Below are 19,792 nucleotides of genomic sequence, written 5' to 3' on the forward strand. Positions count from 1 at the left end.
CGGTCAGCGACCACTCAAATGACCGTACAACCGGCAGAGACGGGGAGATCAGTTATAAAGTCCATTGCTATATGCTGCCAGGGGGCAGCAGGTACTGGGAGCGGAAGGAGGCGACCGGCTGGCAGATGTCTCGGAACCTTGTTGCGGGCGCAGGACACACAGGCAGAAACAAAGTCTATTACGTCCTTGTGCAGGGTAGGCCACCAGTAGTGCCGAGTAATAAGCTGGAGGGTCTTTTTCTGACCGGCGTGGCCAGCTAGTTTAGACGAGTGACCCCAGTGTAGGATCTTCTCCCGATCAGGTACTGATACGAACGTCTTACCGGGAGGGAGACGATTTAGACTCACGGGAGCCACCTGCATTACTCTGGCGGGATCGATGATGTGTTTCGGTTCTTCCTCGAGATCAGACACCAGAAAGGATCGGGACAAGGCGTCCGCCTTGATGGTTTTTGTCAGCCGGGCGAAAATGAAGAATAAAATCAAAGCGAGCAAAAAACAAGGACCACCGAGCTTGGCGCGGGTTAAGTCTCTGGGCATGCTGGAGGTAAGCCAAGTTCTTGTGGTCAGTGTAAATTATTACCGGGTGAAGAGCCCCTTCGAGCAGGTAACGCCACTCCTCCAATGCCAGCTTGATGGCCAATAACTCTCGATCTCCTATGGAATAGTTGCGCTCAGAAGAGGAGAAGAGTTTGGAGAAGAAGCCACAAGTTACCATTCTCCCGGAAGATGATTTTTGGATAAGTACCGCTCCGGCTCCAGAGGAGGAGGCGTCAACCTCCAGGAAGAACTGCTTGTTGCCATCTGGGCGATGCAGCACCGGGGCGGAAGAGAAGGCCTGTTTTAAGGAAAGAAAGGCCTCCTCTGCTTCGGGCGGCCACTCTCTGGGATTAGTGCCCTTACGGGTGAGCGCGGAAATTGGGGCAGTCCGGGAAGAGAAGTGCGGTATGAAGAGGCGGTAGTAGTTGGCGAAGCCCAGGAACCGCTGAATGGCCTTCAACCCCTCCGGTCGGGGCCATTTCTCGATGGCAGACAGTTTCTCTGGATCCATTCGTAGGCCGGTCTGAGAAATAATGTAGCCCAAAAACGGAAGCGAGGTCTGCTCAAAGAGGCACTTCTCATATTTAGCGAAGAGGTGATTCTGCCTGAGCCTGAGCAGGACCTGACGAACGTCTCTCCGGTGAGTCTGGAGATCCGGAGAGAAGACCAAGATGTCGTCCAGGTACACCACTACGCAGGAGTAGAGAAGGTCCCGGAAGATGTCATTGACCAACTCTTGAAAGACGGCAGGAGCGTTACAGAGACCAAAGGGCATTACCAGATATTCATAGTGGCCGTCCCGGGTGTTGAATGCAGTCTTCCATTCATCCCCTTGACGGATACTGACCAGGTTGTACGCCCCACGGAGGTCCAGTTTGGTGAAGATTCTAGCCCCCCTCAGACGATCAAATAATTCTGGAATGAGCGGAAGGGGGTACTTATTCTTCACCGTGATCTGGTTAAGGCCTCTATCGTCTATACAGGGACGGAGAGAGCCGTCCTTCTTTTTTACGAAAAAGAAGCCTGCTCCCGCCGGGGAGGTAGATTTCCGGATGAATCCCCTGGCCAAATTCTCCTCAATATATTCGGACATCGACCGGGTCTCAGCAGCGGACAATGGGTAAATACGCCCACGGGGAGGCGTAGTACCGGGTAACAGGTCGATAGGACAGTCGTATGGTCTATGAGGGGGTAATGTCTCTGCCTCCTTTTTATTAAAGACATCAGCAAATGACCAATAGGGAATCGGAACTCCAGGTAGATTAGTTGGGGTAGGAGAAGGACGGGCGGGATGAACAGGAACCAAACAAGTCTTATGACAGTCCTGTCCCCAGCGAAGGACTTCTCCGGTCTGCCAGTCAAGCACGGGTGCATGTCTCTGGAGCCAAGGTAGACCTAGTAAGAGGGCGTGAGAGAGTCCAGGCAGAACATGAAAAGAGATGCTCTCAGAATGCAGCATTCCCACCTGCAGAGTTATGGATTCGGTGATGAGTTGGATGGGACGTGGTAAGAGGCCCCCATCCACAGCAGCGACAGATAATGGTATAACCAGAGGTTTGGTGGGAATGCGGTATTTTTCTACCAGGGCCTGTGAAATAAGATTCCCGGCCGCTCCAGAGTCAAGTTGGGCTAGTTCAAAATAACGATTCTCCCCGCAGATAATTGAGACTGACAGCAGCAGAGATGGAGAGGATTTATTCTTGTCTAGGTCGACCTCTCTGAGCGAACCTAGACACAGGCGTTTCCCGACCTCTCCGGGCAGGTACGGATCCGGTGCTCCTTACTGCCACAGTAGAAGCAGCTCCCCTCGGCACGGCGTAAGTCCTGACGGGTTTTGACCATCTTGGTCTGGTCGACCTGCATAGGCTCAGGAGAGTGTACCTGGGGAGAAACGGAGGGAGTGACGGGTTTCTGAAAAGTAGGAGCTAGACGTGGAAACCTCCTCTCACGGGTGACTTCTTTGGCACGCTCCTGGAACCGTAGGTCAATCCGGGTGGCAAGAGTTATTAGGTCATCGAGAGTGGAAGGAATGTCTCGACCCGCGAGTTCATCTTTAATACGGCCGGACAGACCCTCCCAGAAGACAGATACCAGAGCGTCGTTATCCCAGGCCAGCTCCGAGGCGAGGGTACGGAACCGTATGGCATATTGGCCCACGGTGAGACTTCCCTGACGGAGGCGTAGCAGAGATGATGCGGATGAGGTCTTCCGTCCAGGTTCGTCGAAGACTTTCTGGAAAGCCGTGAGAAAGGCAGGCAAGTCGGACACCAGGGGGTCTCCTCTCTCCCATAGAGGATTTAGCCAGGCCAGGGCCTCCCCGGTGAGATGGGACATGATGAAAGCAATTTTGGCCCGGTCGGAGTTAAACTGGTGGGACAGGAGTTCAAAGTGCAGGGTGCACTGATTCATAAAGCCCCGAGCCTGAGCGGAGTCGCCTCCGAAGCGAGGAGGTGCAGAAAGCCGGGGTCCGGGGTAGGATACCATAGTATTGGTGGGCAGCGGAGCTGCCGGATTGCGAGTCATGGCACAGGCGGTGGTTGCTGGTGGAGCAGTCAGTGTCCAGGCGAGAATTGACATTCTGCAGGTGACCCAGGATGGACTCCTGTTGGGACCTCTGACGGGACAGTTCATGACACAGGTCCGAGAGTGAGGGAGCTTGGGTGCCACCGGGTTCCATGGCCCGAGCAAACTGTAACGGGTCTGGGAGGCGGAACCTCTGAGCTACTATACAAGGGGGCGGTCCTTGTAAGGGAGCGGGTGGCGACCAGGGAAGACGGGCAGGCAGTCACAGCAGGTGACCGGGACAGTCTCTGAGTGAACGGGCTGGAGGTCACGGCAAGTGACCGGGGCAGTCTCTGGATGAACGGGCAGGAGGTCACGGCAAGTGACCGGGGCAGTCTCTGGATGAACGAGCAGGAGGTCACGGCAAGTGACCGGGGCAGTCTCTGGATGAACGGGCAGGAGGTCACGGCAAGTCACCGGGGCAGTCTCTGGGTAAAGGGTAGGTACGACCTGTGATGGCAGAGCCTCCAGGTAGGCTAGCAGGCAGATGGTAGATGTGTGCTCCCAGGTGAGCAAGCGAGAGTCTCTGGAATGGCAGGTGGTCACAGCACGTGACGGCGGAGCCTCCAGGTAGGCTAGCAGGCAGGTAGAAGGTGTGCGCTCCCAGGTGAGCGGGCAAGCTGGTCCATAGACAGACTGACAGGAGTAGGAAGGCAGACCGTCGGACCTCAGGCTAGCAAGCAGGTAGGAGGAATGTCAGGCAGGAAACAGACAGCAAACTGGCAGGATTCTGGCAGGTAACTGGCAGGTAACTGGCAACGGGACCTGAGGGCTGAAGCAGAGTAGTGAACAGTGCAACAACATTGCTCGGGCACCTCCATTTTGGAGGAGGTGCCTTATATATGGTGAAGTCCTCCGGCCATTGGCCGGGGACTCCTTAGGACGGCGCGCGCGGCCCCTTTAAGAGGGAGGGAGCGCGCGCGCCCTAAGCACAGTGGCCGGGAAGGAGCGCGCGCTGCCAGCAGAGCGGGAGGAGGACGCCGGGCTCGGAGCAGAGGGGTGAGGGGAACAGCGTCCCTGCCTAGCAGAGGGCAGGGACGCCGGCGCTACAGCTATAAGTGTTAAAAGCTGACCAGAGAGTTCTCATTTTTCCAACAAAATTTACAAAACCTTTTTTTAGGGACCACATTACATTTGAAGTGACTTTGAGTTGCCTTTATGACAGAAAATACCCAAAAGTGACACCATTCTAAAAACTGCACACCTCAAGGTGCTCAAAACCACATTCAAGAAGTTTATTAACCCTTTACGTCCTTCACAGGAACTGAAGCAACGTGGAAGGAAAAAATGAACATTTAACTTTTTTCCCAAAAGTGTTACTTTAGACCCCAATTTTTTTATTTTCGCAATGTTAACAGGAAAAATGGACCACAAAATTTGTTGTGCAACTCCGGAGCACGCCGATATCCAATATGTGGGAGAAAATCACTGTTTGGGTGCACGGCAAGGCTCGAAAGGGAAGGGGCGCCATTTGACTTTTTGAATGTAAAGTTGTTTGAATAATTAGCGGACACCATGTTGCATTTGGAGAGCCCCTGATGTACCCAAATAGTTGAAACCCCCCACAAGTGACACCATTTTGGAAACTAGACACCTCAGGGAACTTATCTAGATGTGTGGTGAGCACCCTGAACCCCCAGGTGCTTAACCGAAGTTTATAACATTGAGCCGTAAAAATAAAATTTTCACATTTTTCCCACAAAATGTTTTTCAGCCTCCAATTTTGCATTTTCATAAGGGTAACAGGAGAAATATCGCATTACCATTTGTTGTGCAATTTCTCCTGCGTAAGCCGATACCCCATATTTGCTTGAATAATTAGTGGACGCCATGTTGCATTTGGCGAGCCCCTGATGTGCATAAACAGTGGAAATCCCCCCAACTAGTGACCCCGGGTTGGAAACTAGACCCCTCAAGGATTTTATTAAGGAGTATAGTGAACATTTTGAACCCAGAGGTACGACACAGAATTTGATAACATTAGGTCATCATATTCAATAAGTTGACTAACTTGAGCGCAAGTGCTCTCTACTTGAGTTTGCATCGGGTACTCGGGTATGCATCATGTATTGCGGGTGCTCGAGTCCCCACCCCGCATGTTTCACAGTTGTTAGACACCCAAAAAAAAAACATGCGGGGATCGCTCTTGCATGACAAGCAATCCCCGCGCGTATTTTTTGCTGTATAATAGCTGCAAAGCCTATGGGGAGGAGACTCGAGCATGTCACTCAAGCACCCGCGATACTTGGTGCATACCCGAGCACCCGATGCAAACTCAAGTAGCGAGCACTTGTGCTCAACACTAGTCGCAATATCGTCATCTTTTTTTTTTTTTTCTTTACTTTTGAAAAAGTCCCAACCCCAACATAACCCTAACATTAACCCTAGAGTTTATTTTTTACGCCATTCCTTGTGCGGTGTAAGTGATTAGACGACTTTATGCTTTGGTTCGGTGCGATTACAGCGATACCAGATTCATACGTTTACAGCCGTACTACATTTATATAGTTTTTTTTTATGCTTTGGCACTTTTACACAGTAAAAAACATTTTCTAGAAAAAAAATGTTTTTGTATTGCTTTATTATGAGAGCTATAACTTTTCGGCTGATGGAGCTGTATGGCAGCTTATTTTTTGTGGGACAAGATGACGTTTTCAGCTGTACCATTTTTATTTACGTTCGTCTTTTTGATTGCGTTTTATTCCATTTTTTGTTTGGCAGTATGATAATAAAACATTGTTTTCCAGTACATCCTCATGTAAACACCATAGGAGGAGTAATTCCATATCCTGTGTAGGGACAGAAAGCACAAGAAGTTAAAAGCCCTCCCACCCCCAACCTCCTCAGTGTTTTTCCTGTCCCCACACAGGACAGGAGGAGCACTGGTGCAGGAGCACTGGTGTGAAGATAGAGATACCTCAGGGGACCCCGGGACGATTGGGGGGGCCACGGCTCTCTCCTTCCCGCCGCCAAGGGGGTCCTGGGCCGTCACTCCCTGTCTGGAGTCCCTCAGCCCTCCGTTGTGCTTGAGCCTCCTGGTGCCGCTTCCCCATCGCCGGGGCTCTCAGCGTCCTGCTCTGGGCGGGTCCGGCTTCTCCTGGCTCCAGAACCGCCCGTCGTCTAAACCGGAAGTTCGGGATGACGACTTCCGGTGGCGGTTGCGCGGGAAATTCAAACCACGGTTAAGACTAGACGCCAGGGAGCAGGGAAAATGACTGGACGACCAGGTAAGATATAAGAAGGGGGGCTTGGGAGCACAAAGACAGGCTTACAGCTTGGGCACCCCTGACAGCAAAATGGCAGAGATGTCTCACCCTGATACCCTCCCTGGATCACCCCACAGTCATGTGAGTGTACCATTACCTCCTTTATATGGTTAATGGAGCTTACTCTTACCAGGCCCTCCATATTTTTTATAGGCTCTATCTGGGCAGTTACCACCTCCTTCTGAGAAAAAGAAGGATACAGGGAAAAAGGCCACAGTAAAATCCAAGAGGTGCCTGGATTGTAACATTAGACTTGCCGACTCATATACAAAGCGTCTATGTGCTGAGTGTAGAGCCTCCATGCTAAAGGAGGAGCACGGGGCTTTATTAAACGAGATGCGTAATATAATCAAAGAAGAGGTTCAGGCTTCTGTTGCATCTCTGCAGCCCCCAGGTTCAGGAGTCCAGGATGTCCAGGGACCCAAAAGACCCAGAGAAAATATAGCACCATCTTCTGAGGATGAAATCGACCCATCTGGCAACTCTGACAGTGAGAACATTAGTCCACCTCCGGGCGGGGGACGGAAAAGATCTATGTTCCACTCAAATGGTATGGATATTCTCCTACGAGCAGTCCAAAACACGATGCAGGTAGAGGAAACGGAGAAGAGCAGTAACATTCAGGATGAGATGGTTGGTGGTCTTAGAACCCAGAGATCCATGGTTTTTCCTGTTAATGCCCATGTGAAGGACATGATACTAGAGGAATGGGAGGATGCGGAGAAGAGACTCTCTATACCATGAGACTTCCGCGCCCGACTATCTTTTGACCCAGAGGACACCAATGTGTGGGACACTATTCCTAAAATTGACGTCCCGGTGGATAAAGTGGTCAAGAAAACCTCTATCCCCTTTGAAGACTCATCAGGACTTAAAGATCCTATGGATAGGAAGGCGGATGGACTTTTGAAAAAAGCCTGGGAAGCTTCAGTGGCAATTATTAAATCTAATATTGCTGCTACATCTATTGCCAGATCCATGAGAGTCTGGCTAGAAGAGCTAGAGAGTCACCTACGAGATGGCACCACGAGGGAATCTCTCCTTCAATTATTGCCCCTATTAAAAATGGCAACCAATTTTATGGCCGACGCTTCAGCGGAATCGGTCATAATGCGCTTTCAAACTCAGCCCGTAGAGCTGTTTTATTAAAAATATGGTCTGGAGATACAGCTTCTAACAACAAACTATGCTCCATTCCATTTTCAGGGCTCAGAGTATTCGGACCTGTACTAGATGAAATTGTAGAAAAGACGTCCGATAAAAAGAAGGGCTTCCCTGAGGAGAAAAAGAAGGAGCAGCCCTTTCGTAAACCATTCCCCTCCCGTAAATATAACACGCAGAAAAAAGAGGGGTCCACAAGATGGAGTTTTAATAAGGGGAACAAAGATAAAAGTTTCCAGCCCAGTACTAGTTCCCGTCCAAAACGTCAATGACTAGGTCAGAGTAGTGGGGCGATTAAAGTTTTTCAGAAACAGTTGGCATCGGGTAACTCAAAATCCCTGGATAATAACAACTATATTGCAGGGTTACAGGATAGAATTTTCTCAAAATCCCCCTCAAAAATTCCACCTGACGAGAGGTTCCCCTACCTCTCTTTCCCGTCTGCAGGCAGACATAGAGAAGCTGCTGCATCAGAGGGTTATTGTACCAGTTCCAGAACACGAACAACATCAGGGCCATTACTCCTCTCTGTTTTCAATAAAGAAACCGTCAGGGGAGTTCCGTACGATTATCAACCTGAAACGCCTAAAACGGTGGGTCCGCTACAAGAAATTCCGCATGGAATCAATAAGATCAGCCATCCCTCTAATAAACATGGATGCGGTAATGTGCACTCTGGACTTCAGTGATGCATACTACCACCTGCTAATACATTCCTCAAGTCAGCAATATCTGAGGTTTGCACTACTATCAGGCAGTCAGAATCTACACTACCAGTTCCGATGTCTTCCCTTTGGCCTGTCATATGCTCCCAGAATCTTTACAAAGATCATGGCAGAGGTGGTGGCCTATATCCGACTCAGGGATATTACCATCATTCCGTACTTGGATGACTTCCTATTGGTAGCAGGATCTCCTCTAGATGTGACTCAACATCTGGAATTTGTCCTACGGACATTAACCAGCCTGGGTTTGATGGTGAACAAAGAAAAATCCAGTCTTGTCCCAAGTACATCACACATCTTCCTGGGAGTCTATCTCGACTCCCGAATACGAATGTCTTGTCTCCCGGAAGACAAGATGCTCTCAATTCCACAAAGGATTCGTTCTTTTGCAAGAGAGAATAAACCTTCAATCCGGAAGGCAATGAGTATTTTGGAAATCATGACATCATGCATCTCCTGCGTCAGATGGAGCCAGTTCCATTCTAGGCCTCTACAGAAATGCATCCTGGCAGTGACAGACGGACATCAGAATTACCTAGACAGGAAGATGTTTTTGTCCAGAGACGCCCAGGACTCTGTACACTGGTGGCTCAACCAGAAGAATCTACGGAACGGAATGCAGTGGATTCTGGAACCTTGTCTTTTAGTGACCACGGACGCAAGTCTCTCAGGATGGGGAGCTCGAGTGGGAGAATCTTATCTCCAAGGAACATGGTCCACGGAGATTCAGTCCCGATCATTGAATTTTTGGGAACTACAGGCAATCTGGGAAGCCCTACAGAGAAGCCGGGCGGTCTTAAAAGACAGACATGTAAAAAAAATTTCGGACAACATCACGGCAGTCTCTTTCTGTCATCCGACATCAGGGCGGACCAAGACATCCACTTCTCCAGTCCCTGGCCAACAGGATATTCTTAGGTATAGAGAAGATAGTGAGCTCCATTTCAGCAGTTCACCTTCGGGGATCCGACAATCAGGAGGCAGATTACCTCAGCAGGCGTCAGATGATGGCTTCAGAATGGGAACTGAAGGAAGAGGTGTTCCAGCAATTAACCCGCAGATGGGGTCAGCCGCACCTAGACCTTTTTGCATCCAGAACAAATGCAAAGACGACATCTTTCTTCTCTCTCGACCCAGGAGATCATCCTCTGGCAGTGGGACGCGCTCTCACAATATTGGGGAGAGGGCCTAACATATGCCTTCCCACCTGCTCCTCTAATTCTGAGAATGCTGCGGAAAATTCAGGAAGATTGGGCGACAGTCATAGCAATTGTCCCGTTCTGGCCAAGGAGAAGTTGGTTCTTCCTTCTACGTCATCTAGCATTGGAAGACCCAATCATTTTACCTTTTCAGGAAGATCTTCTGACGCAAGGTCCACTGTTTCATCAGAATCTTCAACAGCTCCAGCTCTCAGCTTGGCTTCTGAAGGGGAGATCCTGAAGAACAAGGGCTTATCCACCAGAGTGATTCAGACTATGCAGGCTAGTAGAAAACCTGTAACCCAGGCCATATATTAAAAAGTCTGGAGGACTATCTGTCGTCGATCCTTGTATGCAGATTCGGGATGATTGCATCATTCTGAAACTGGATCCAAGTTTCTCCCCGAAGGTGGTGTCATCGATGACCTTAAACCAAGAAGTGGTTCTTCCATCATTCTGCGAAAACCCTAGGAATCAGAGGGAGGAAGAGTTCCACCATATTGATGTCCGCAGAGCAGTGTTGGCCTATTTGGAAGCCACTCAGAACTGGAGATTAGACTCTAACCTTTTTATACAGTTTGGGGAAAAAATAGAGGCAGGAAGGCTTCAAAACCATCCTTAGCTAGATGGGTCACGTCCATATTTAATCTAGCATATCTTTCAGAAGGACATCCTCCCCCTGAAATTATCAAAGCCCATTCCACCAGAGCAATTTACACCTCATGGGCAACTAGAACAGGGGCTACCATTGAACAAATATGTACCGCAGCCACATGGTCAGGACATACTACTTTCTGCAAACACTACAAGCTAGATGTTCTCTCACAGCAGAGATCTGCATTTGGTAGGAAGGTACTTCAGGCAGTTATCCCACCCTAAGCTATGAGTTCTTGGGTATACTCCTATTGTGCTGTCATGGGGGCGTACTGGAAAACCGGAATTAGTCTTACCGGTAATGATGTTTCCAGGAGTCCACATGACAGCACCCTTATTTCACTCCCTATATTGCTACTGTATGTGACTCTAACATATGTTTAAGCAGTTTAAAATAAAATTTTGTTGTACCCAGCGAATGTGGTTCTTGGAAAATCACTGAGGAGGTTGGGGGTGGGAGGGCTTTTAACCTCTTGTGCTTCCTGTCCCTACACAGGATATGGGATTACCCCTCCTATGGTTCTGTCATGTTGACTCCTGGAAACATCATTACCGGTAAGACTAATTCCGTTTCTTTGCTTCGCTTTTTTTTTTTTTTTTATCGTGGTTTTTTTCATAATATTTATTTATGAGTACAGTGTGTGTATGTGTGTGTGTGTGTGTGTGTGTATATAATATATATATATATATATATATATTGTAATGCAGCAGCTTGCTAGCATTACTGTAAATGGTCCAGGATGTGTTTACCGGACCATGTACCTTCCCCTTTAACTGACTGGTCACATGACTGTGACATCACACAGGTCCTGTATGCACAGTAAAGCTCTGTACACATGACTGGGACAGCACACAGGACCTATACACACAGCTGACTGATCACATGACTGTGACATCAGCAAGGTCCTGTCAGTATGTGGCTGTCTGTGCACAGCATATATAAACCCTGCTTAATTTGAGACAGGTGTGTTCGGTGTGAGGCGTGAGGCCTGTGCTCCGTGTGTGTGTGGGACACCGCTTGAGAGGCCTAGTGAGGCCGAGTGAAGCCTGGCAGCCTGAAAGGCAAAGACTGGATCCTGTGCGGATGCTAGTGGCCTTGGAAGGCAGCGGCTTTGGAGTGAAGCCTGGTACCTGGAAGGTCGAGCCTGGATCCTGTGTGCATGCCAGTGGCCTTTGAGGGAGAGCCGGCTTGAGTAAGAGTCCTGAAAGGCAGAGCCTGGATCCTGTGTGGATGTCAGTGGCCTTTGAGGGAACGACGGCTGGAGACCCCTACCTGGGAAGCCACAAAGCCACAGTGGTGGCAAGCGTAATGGACTGAGCAGCTAAACCCGGCAAAGGTAATACCCTGTGCTATATGGACATTGTGATATGAACATTGCTACTTTATTACCTTGCCGTAAGCTGTAACCTGGAGCAAGTGGGCCTGTGTGCCACTTGGCTCATGAACATTGTGTTTATGTGTGTCGGCGTGCCACGGAGTTGGACCCGGTGAACTGTGGCTTATGATGTAATAAACTGCAACATTGTGAGAAAAACGTAAAGACATTGCACATGTGCATTGATTGACGCAGCGAAGCGAGTTACCCCCAGTATGATGACTAGCGCTGCCTTACAATATATATAACATTGTTAAAAAAAATTATATATATAATTTATTTTTTTTTTGCAATTTTTTTTCTTTCACTTTCTGACACTTTTTTGCACTTTAACACTTTGTCCCACTATGGGACTTTCATTTTTTGCAGGCTGATCACTTGCATAGCATAGAGATGCAACAGCAGCATCCCTATGCTATGCAGCCTGTCAGCCCTGCAGACACGAGTTAGATAGATCGTGCACTGCGCACGATCTATCTAACTTCCTGATGCCTGGTGACCTGTATGTCATCATGATGACATCGGGTCACCATGGCAACAATTGGGACCCTGCACACACTGGCTGTGAGAATCAGCTGACATCTGGCGGCGATCACTGTGTGTAATAGTATGTACCTGGTCCAATAGGCCCAGGGCATAGGGACGTACTATTGCGGACAATGTCAGAAAGGGGTTAAAAATTAAGAAATAATAAAAAAATACACACATTTGATATTGCTGCATTTGTAAAAGTTCAAACTATGAAAATATAAATTAAATTAATCCAATTGGTAAACAGCGTAATGAGAAAAAAAAAATCAGTTGGGGATTTCCACTGTTTAGCCATATCAGGAGCTCTCCAAACATGACAAGACACCTACAGACCATTGCATCAAAGTCTGCATTCCAAAATGTCACTCCTTCCCTTCCGAGCCCTGCCGTGTACCCAAATAATGGTTTTCCTCCATATATGGGGTATCAGCTGTTATGATCTGCAACATGTACTAAGGAAAGATAGGGGAAAGCTGTGCCTACAGTAAGACTAAGCTGAATCCCCACGATGTAGCGGGCTGCCTGTTCCTAGTGAACAGACCCGCCTTAGTCCTCGGCTAGACTGAACGAAGACCTATAGAATTAAGGGAGGGGTCCCTAAAAGAACTAAGGACTGGGACAAAAATGGGACACCTCCTAAACAGAGAAGTTGTTGCAGAACACAAAAAGACAAACTGACAAAAATGTACTAGAGGTCCCAGAGGACCAAGCGAACTTGACAGAGAAAGGCACCAAAGCACCAGACTAGAGAAACAGTCAAACACTGAAGTCCAGCACAGCCACAAGGGCGGAGCTGGAATATAAAGGCAGATGGTCACGTGACCGCAAAACACAAGATGGAAAAAACAAACCGGAGGGTTCTAACATCAGCAGACTCAGGAGAAATTGCACAATAAATTTTGGGGTCAATTTTCTCATGTTATCCTTGTGCGAAAAAAACATTTGGGGCTAAAAATAATTTTTGTGAAAAAAATTTGATTTTTTATTTTCACAGCTCTACATTATAAGCTTCTGTGAAACACCTGGGGGCTCAAAGTGGTCACCAAACATCTAGATAAGTTCCTTGGAGGGTCTAGATTCCAAACTTTGTGGGGAGTTTCCACTGTTTAGGCACATCAGGGGCTCTCCAAATGCGACATGGCGTCCGCTAATTATTCCAGCAAATTTTGCATTCAAAAAGTCTAATGGTGCTCCTTCCCTTCTGAACCCTGCCGTGCGCCCAAACAGTGGTTTTCTCCCATATATGGGATATCTGCATTCTCAGGAGAAATTGCACAACAAATTTTGGGGTCAATTTTTACCTGTTACCATTGTGAAAATAAAACATGGGTGTCTAAATTAAAATTTTACTGAAAAAAAAGTTAAATGTTAATTTTTTCCTTCCACATTGCTTCAGTTCTTGTGAAGCACCTGAAGAGTTAATAAACTTCTTGAATGTGGTTTTCAGTACCTTGACGGGTGCAGTTTTTAGAATGGTGTCAATTATGGGTCTTTTCTGTCATATACGAGGACCCTTCAAAGTCACGTCAAATGTGATGTGGTCCCTAAAAGAAAATGGGTTTTGTAAATTTTGTTGGAAAAATGAGAAATCGCTGGTCAACTTTTTTAACCCTTATAACTTCCTAACAAAAACAAATGTTGGTTCCAAAATTGTGCTAATGAAAAGTAGACATGTGGAGAATGCGATTTATTAACTATTTTGTGTGCAATAACTCTTTGATTTAAGAGCATAAGAATTCAAACTTTTAAAATGCAAAATTTTCGCCAAATTTCCATTTTTTCACAAATAAACGCAAGCCATATAGAAGAAATTTTACCACGATCACGAATTACAATATTGCCCGGAAAAAAATAATCTCCGAATCAGTGGGATCGATTAAAGCGTTGCAGAGATATTCCCTCATAAAGTGACACTGGTCAGAATTGTAAAATTGGGCCCAGTCATGAAAGTGAAAACTGGCTCGGGGGTGAAGGGGTTCTGCTGCTCATCTTGAGCAATTCATCTTGGATTATATTAAAGAAGAACTTCTCCTCCCATCAAAATGTTTATCCTCTTAATATATTGCAGTCGTCATATTATATAGCACTGTGTTCTTACAGTTGCTCATTTTGCCTTTCTACCCAGTACATTCTTCTCTTTTCCATTAGGTCTATGACATCACGTGATTAAAAACTGACTAGCTGAATCAATTTTAAGTTTTATATAGAAACAGGAGGTCAATTTTCCCTGTATGAGTCATGAGTCACTGCAAAAGTTACTGGCATGGGGGAGGAGGGAGCAGCTGGGTCAGGAGGTAAAGAGGGGTAGGATAAATGCAGGGACAAGAGACTTCCAGCTTCTACATATGTTTTGCCAAGCTGGGTAGAAAGACAAAATTAGCAATTGTAAGTACACAGTACTAAAGGATAAAAATTTTGACGGGCGTACTTCTTTAAACCTAGAAGAAAGATGAGGAAAGGCAGATCTATATAACTCCATGCTGACCCAAGCTGCAGTGATTTTAGAACAATTTGACAGCTTATGGAAGCATGTCTAAACAATATGCCATGAAAATTGCTTTAAAGGTAATTGGATTGTTCCAGCTCCTAAAGGAAACAATTCTGATTTCACATTGATAAGAAAATGTCTTTACACGTTCATTAAATTCATGCGTTAAACTTATTATCTATCTTTTCTCGTTTTTAGCCCCACTTGACGTGACAGATGTGAAGGTAGCTACCGTCACTGAAAACAACTTCACTGTTTCTTGGACTAACTCTACTAGTGCGAATATTACCGACTACAGAGTAATTGTCAGTAACGGAGCATCAAACATAATAAATATGACTATTAACACGTCTCCATTTACAGCAATGGGTTTATCTCCTGGATTCTCCTATACAATAACAATCTATACAATCGATAACACTGGAACCAGCAGCCTTGGAAGCACCAAGAATGTAACAACATGTAAGTGGATTATCTCAAAATGTACGCCTGAGAGGACCCTGTCTAACCTCATTTATAGAATTGGAACCTTATAATATGCTTTGTCATAATTCTGACCGAGAGGACCGATCATGAGTTACCAGTTGGGAAAATATATTTACCTTTTATTCCTATAGGCAGGGCAGGCTATAGAGTGGTCAAATTGGCTAATATGTGTCACACCATATATTTAAAGGACTTGAGATACATTTATGCAATCACTCATTGTAGCTACAGATTGGCAAATCCTGACAATGTGTACTACATACTATCAAACTGTCAAGATTCCCGTCTCTACTGCCAGACTGTAGAAATTCACGTGGCCGACAATATATGTATGCCAGTGATCACGTGCCAACTAGATTCTCATCCTTCTCCAGTAATAGTCTATTGAGAGAAGCGTAAAAATATCTAGTTGTCAGGTGAACTCCAATATACACATTGCATATTGGCAGACACATGACTTCCCGCTGGATCTGACAGTAGACGGGAATCCTGACAGTGAGCTTAATGCACACTGTCAAGATTCATCATTCTACAGTCACAAAGAGTGACAGCAGAAATTTAGCTCAAGCCTTGAGAAGCCCTTTAATGTTATTAAGGTAAAGCCAATATCGTAAACCTTTTTCTATAGAAGTTAATCTGTAGAAATGAATCCGTCATCCTCCATTTTGCAACATATGGAGCTCCGCACACGTTTGGTATCTTCACGGTCTAGTCTGTGTATATGTGCATTTGCAAAGACCATATTCATCTAGATACACATTTATTATGCGAGGTTGTAGTCCAATAGGTCACCAATACAGGATCCTATTCATCTTCTAGTACTGAACCATTGATTTTTTTTAAAACCTTTAAGGTTCCATCAGCCATTTTTAGTAAATGATTTGAATGTGGACTTGCTTATAAATCCCCTTCCAATTCTGTGGTCCCACCTGTCATATGTTGGGCATCAGTAATGCAACCACTGCAGCCAATCATCATGTGCCTAAAATACCAACATCACCGCTGAGGCCTGTGACTGATTGCAGCGGTCATGCGGGCTGTGCATGTGATGTCATCAATGCAGGACTGGTGGGGCCACCTGATTGGTAATGCTTGACTTGTGCGGGATTTGAACGGTGAGTTATGGATATTTTATTATATTAAATTGTCTCTAATATCATCTTAATGGGAGGTTAGGTTTACATACATGACACTTTAGGACAAACTACACGATTGTCTAATATCGTTGGTAGAGGTTGGTTGTTTGCTGTCAAAGAAGAAAAACACTTTTTGCTTACATTCAGAGGCTGGAAATGCTGCACAGGTCTAAGACGTCTTACAGCTGAGCGTTTGCTACAATTGTCACGCAGAGGATTTTCTAGACTGGACATAAGTGCAACACAAATCTTTTTCCTGTTCACTGCACAAGGGCAGGAAAAAAAAGTCTACAGCCCAGCTTGTTACTTCAAGAGAATCAGTCACCAGATTTTTGCCACCTAATCTGAGAGCAGCATAATGTAGAGACAGAGACCCTAATTCCAGTGATGTGTCACTTGCTGGGTTTCTTGCTTTAGTTTTGATAAAATCACTGTTTTATCAGCAGGAGATTATCACTAGAGGACTTGTAAACCTGCTGCCAGGTAGTCCTTCATATTCATGACCTCTATATAACCCCGCCCCCCCCACCACTGATGGGCAGCTTTCTGTGTACACTGTACATAGGCAGAAATCTGCCAATCAGAGGTGTGGGCGGGGTCACAGAAAGCTCAGCATTCAGAGAACTACTTGATCTGCAGAGAATAAAACAGTGATTTATTATTAAAATAACAGCAGGCAGCCCAGTAAGTGATACATCACTGGAATCGGGATCTCCTGCCTCTACATCATGCTGCTCTCATATGGAGTAGTAAAAGCCTGGTGACAGATCCCTTTTAATAAATTGCCTAGATTAGAAGCATTGGGTAAGGCTCTCATCTATGTGGTCCCTTAAAAGCAGGACTCCTGCTAGTAAAATAGGATCCTTTAGGTTTATCCAGTATTTTCTCCAAAGTCTGTAAACTAAGTCTGCAACGAAGATATGAACAGAATTCAAGGATGTAACCGTTAATGTTTTAATTCACCACATTTTTTTTTCATACAGGCATAATTAAATGTCAATTGCTTACGACTTAATAAGATGAAAATTGTAGTAGCGTTGTACAAACTGCGCTGATAAATTGCCTAGATTGCCCTATGCAGCAACTACTACTGATGATGAGAAGATTGTCTTCATGCCTATAGATAACCTGATGTGTCCCCTTTTTGTTCCCGTTAGTGCCCTCCAGTGTCTCTGATTTCCAGGTCACTTCTGTAGGAACGAATCAAATAACTCTCAGCTGGACCGTCCCTACTGATATTAATAGAGGCACCTATCAGTACTCCATAAACACACAACCGGGCAACACCAATTCTACTAGTAACAGCAGCTCCATTGTAATACCGGGACTCTCGCCGGGAACCAATTACACCTTCACCATCTTCACTTTGACTCAAGATAAAGTTAAAAGCCAAAAGTCTCAGCAGACGACAACTACAACGAGTAAGTGAATAGTAAGATTCTGCATCACGTTCTCTGTATAAATACAGTTCCACGAGAGCTTCCAGCATACAGTTTATGGCCTCGATTTATCAACACGGGACTTGTTCTCACCGTTCTTAGAATGTTAGAGTTGGAAGGGACTTCCAGGGTCATTGTGTCCAACCCCCAGCTCAATGCAGGATTCACTAAACCATCTCAGACAGATGTCTTAACGAGGTTGGAGTCAGATGTCTCTCATTCATTAAGATGCACTCACCTCTTCATGACTCAGCAGCGTCTGAGGAGTGGCGTGCCCCTAGGTGCATCTTCCTGCAAATCCTACTCCAGTCAGTGACTAGAATAAGAAGTCTGGCATACGAAACGCCACAGCTTGTCATGAATTAAAAGAGCTTTGGTGTTGCGCCCTCGTCCGGCCCATTTTTAGCAAAACTGGCATGAAAACACCAAAAGTCCCAACATTTTTTACACAAAAATATTTGTGACTTTTCAAAGATATTTACTCCAGAGTTTTGACGTAATCTCTTTGATAAATCCATAGCGGTAAATTGAGAATGTAACCTGCTTCCATTACGGCCAATTTTGGCTTTCTTCATAGGGCCACATTTTCCATATCGAACATGTGCCACTTTATTGTTATTAATAATTATAATTAACAATTATTTTTATATGGTATTAGCATTAATACATATGCCAAGGATTGAGTGTTTTTTTTTTCTGTAACACTTTGTACTTTATGTTGGTGGTAAATTTAGGGTCATGTGGTTTAGTTTTATTTATGAAAATATCGAAATTTGTAAAAATTTTTGATTTTTCAAACTTTTAATTATTATGACCTTAAGGCTATGTTCACACATCATGCTTTTTTTTTTTTTGCTTCACAAATCTGCTGCAAAACTTTATCTTCAGGGGCATTTTGTTCAGTATTTTTCTTGCAGTTTTAGTGCGTTTTTTCAGCGTTTTTTCACTGTCCTTATGACTCTATCTATGCATGTACATAAAGTTCTGGGGGAAAAAAAAAAAAACATTCTATTTTGCCATCAAAAACGCTAAAAAACCACTGATGCAAATTTTGTTTTTTTTCACCACCCATTACTTCCAATGGGTGAAAAAACGCTGAAAGAAGTGACATGCTCCATTTTCCAAAAAAAAACATGCAAAGCACAAAATACGGAACAAAAAACAAACCATGATGAATTCTGGTTTCTCATAGACTTTGCTGGTTCTGCAAAAGGCAGCTGAAAATCTGCAGCAAAAAACACTGAAAAAACCATGATGTGTGAACATAGCCTAAATCAGATAGTCATACCACACTAGTTAGTCTACCTTTCATTGGCATCCTGCCTTTAAACATTTTTTTTATATTTAAGTTTCAATACGGGTTATGTTTCGTATCTGATTTATTTTTTATTTTTTGCTCACCTGTAGAGTTTAAATAAGCGATTCTTATTCAAGATACAGAAGAGAATAGAACATTTTTTTCACAGTTATTCTTTCCTTGTCAAAAAAAATGTTCATCTGAACCGCCCAAATGATTAACATTGGTCTAAGTGTTGTCAGTTTTATATTCCACGGATTGCACGCTGACCGAAACTCTAGTTATGTGAATGCAGCCTAAAAGTGGCGTTGAGGGACTTGTATATGAAAAATCCCCCCCAAAAGTGACCATATTTTAGAAACTTATCTTCTTGGAATTCATCTAAGGGTTGAGTGAGCATCGGTATTTCACAAACTAATATAACATTCAGGCGTAAAAATAAAAAATCTAAATTTCTTTCCATAAAAATGTTCTTTGAACCCCAAGCTTTTAAGTAATAGGGAAAAAACATCCATCAGTTTGCTTACACGTAAAACTATTTCGGTATAATTCTTCAAGGAAAAAACAGATGCGTGCAATTTGGGAAGCATTTTAAAAATAAGAATTTTATTAGTGCAAAAACATACTTGGAAAATAAGAAGAAACAGTTAAAAGTACACCCTATACTAACTGGGAATAGGCAAAAATACCTAGTCCTCCTGTGTCCTCTCATTTAATAACCACCACAATTACAGCATGTAAAAAATGAATGTATAATACAGAACCCTCAAGAGAGATCACAAAATAACAGAATTCAGAATAAATATATATAAAAATCCCAAATAACGTTCCCAAGTGGATAAAATGTATTGGGAAAAAAAGTAGTGATCAAAGTACAGTACAACTATCAACAATACAAGGTAGACCTAAATAGAAAATTAAAAGATCAACTAA

General features: G+C 45.0%; 1 protein-coding gene across 11 annotated transcripts in view; it reads left to right on the forward strand.

Moving 5' to 3' along the window:
• Positions 1–19,792, forward strand: part of PTPRH (protein tyrosine phosphatase receptor type H) — a 243,491-nt gene that overhangs the window by 94,653 nt on the left and 129,046 nt on the right. For all 11 annotated transcript variants that reach the window (XM_073656350.1, XM_073656354.1, XM_073656351.1 and 8 more), the window contains exons 3-4: positions 14,700–14,963; positions 17,281–17,544. In XM_073656350.1, the coding sequence (XP_073512451.1) occupies positions 14,700–14,963; positions 17,281–17,544 (528 nt within the window). The remainder of the gene's footprint in view (positions 1–14,699; positions 14,964–17,280; positions 17,545–19,792) is intronic.

The sequence above is a fragment of the Phyllobates terribilis genome, unplaced genomic scaffold (assembly GCF_046119375.1).
Source record: "Phyllobates terribilis strain yellow unplaced genomic scaffold, ASM4611937v1 Scaffold_12__6_contigs__length_324123572, whole genome shotgun sequence".
Lineage (NCBI taxonomy): Eukaryota > Metazoa > Chordata > Amphibia > Anura > Dendrobatidae > Phyllobates > Phyllobates terribilis.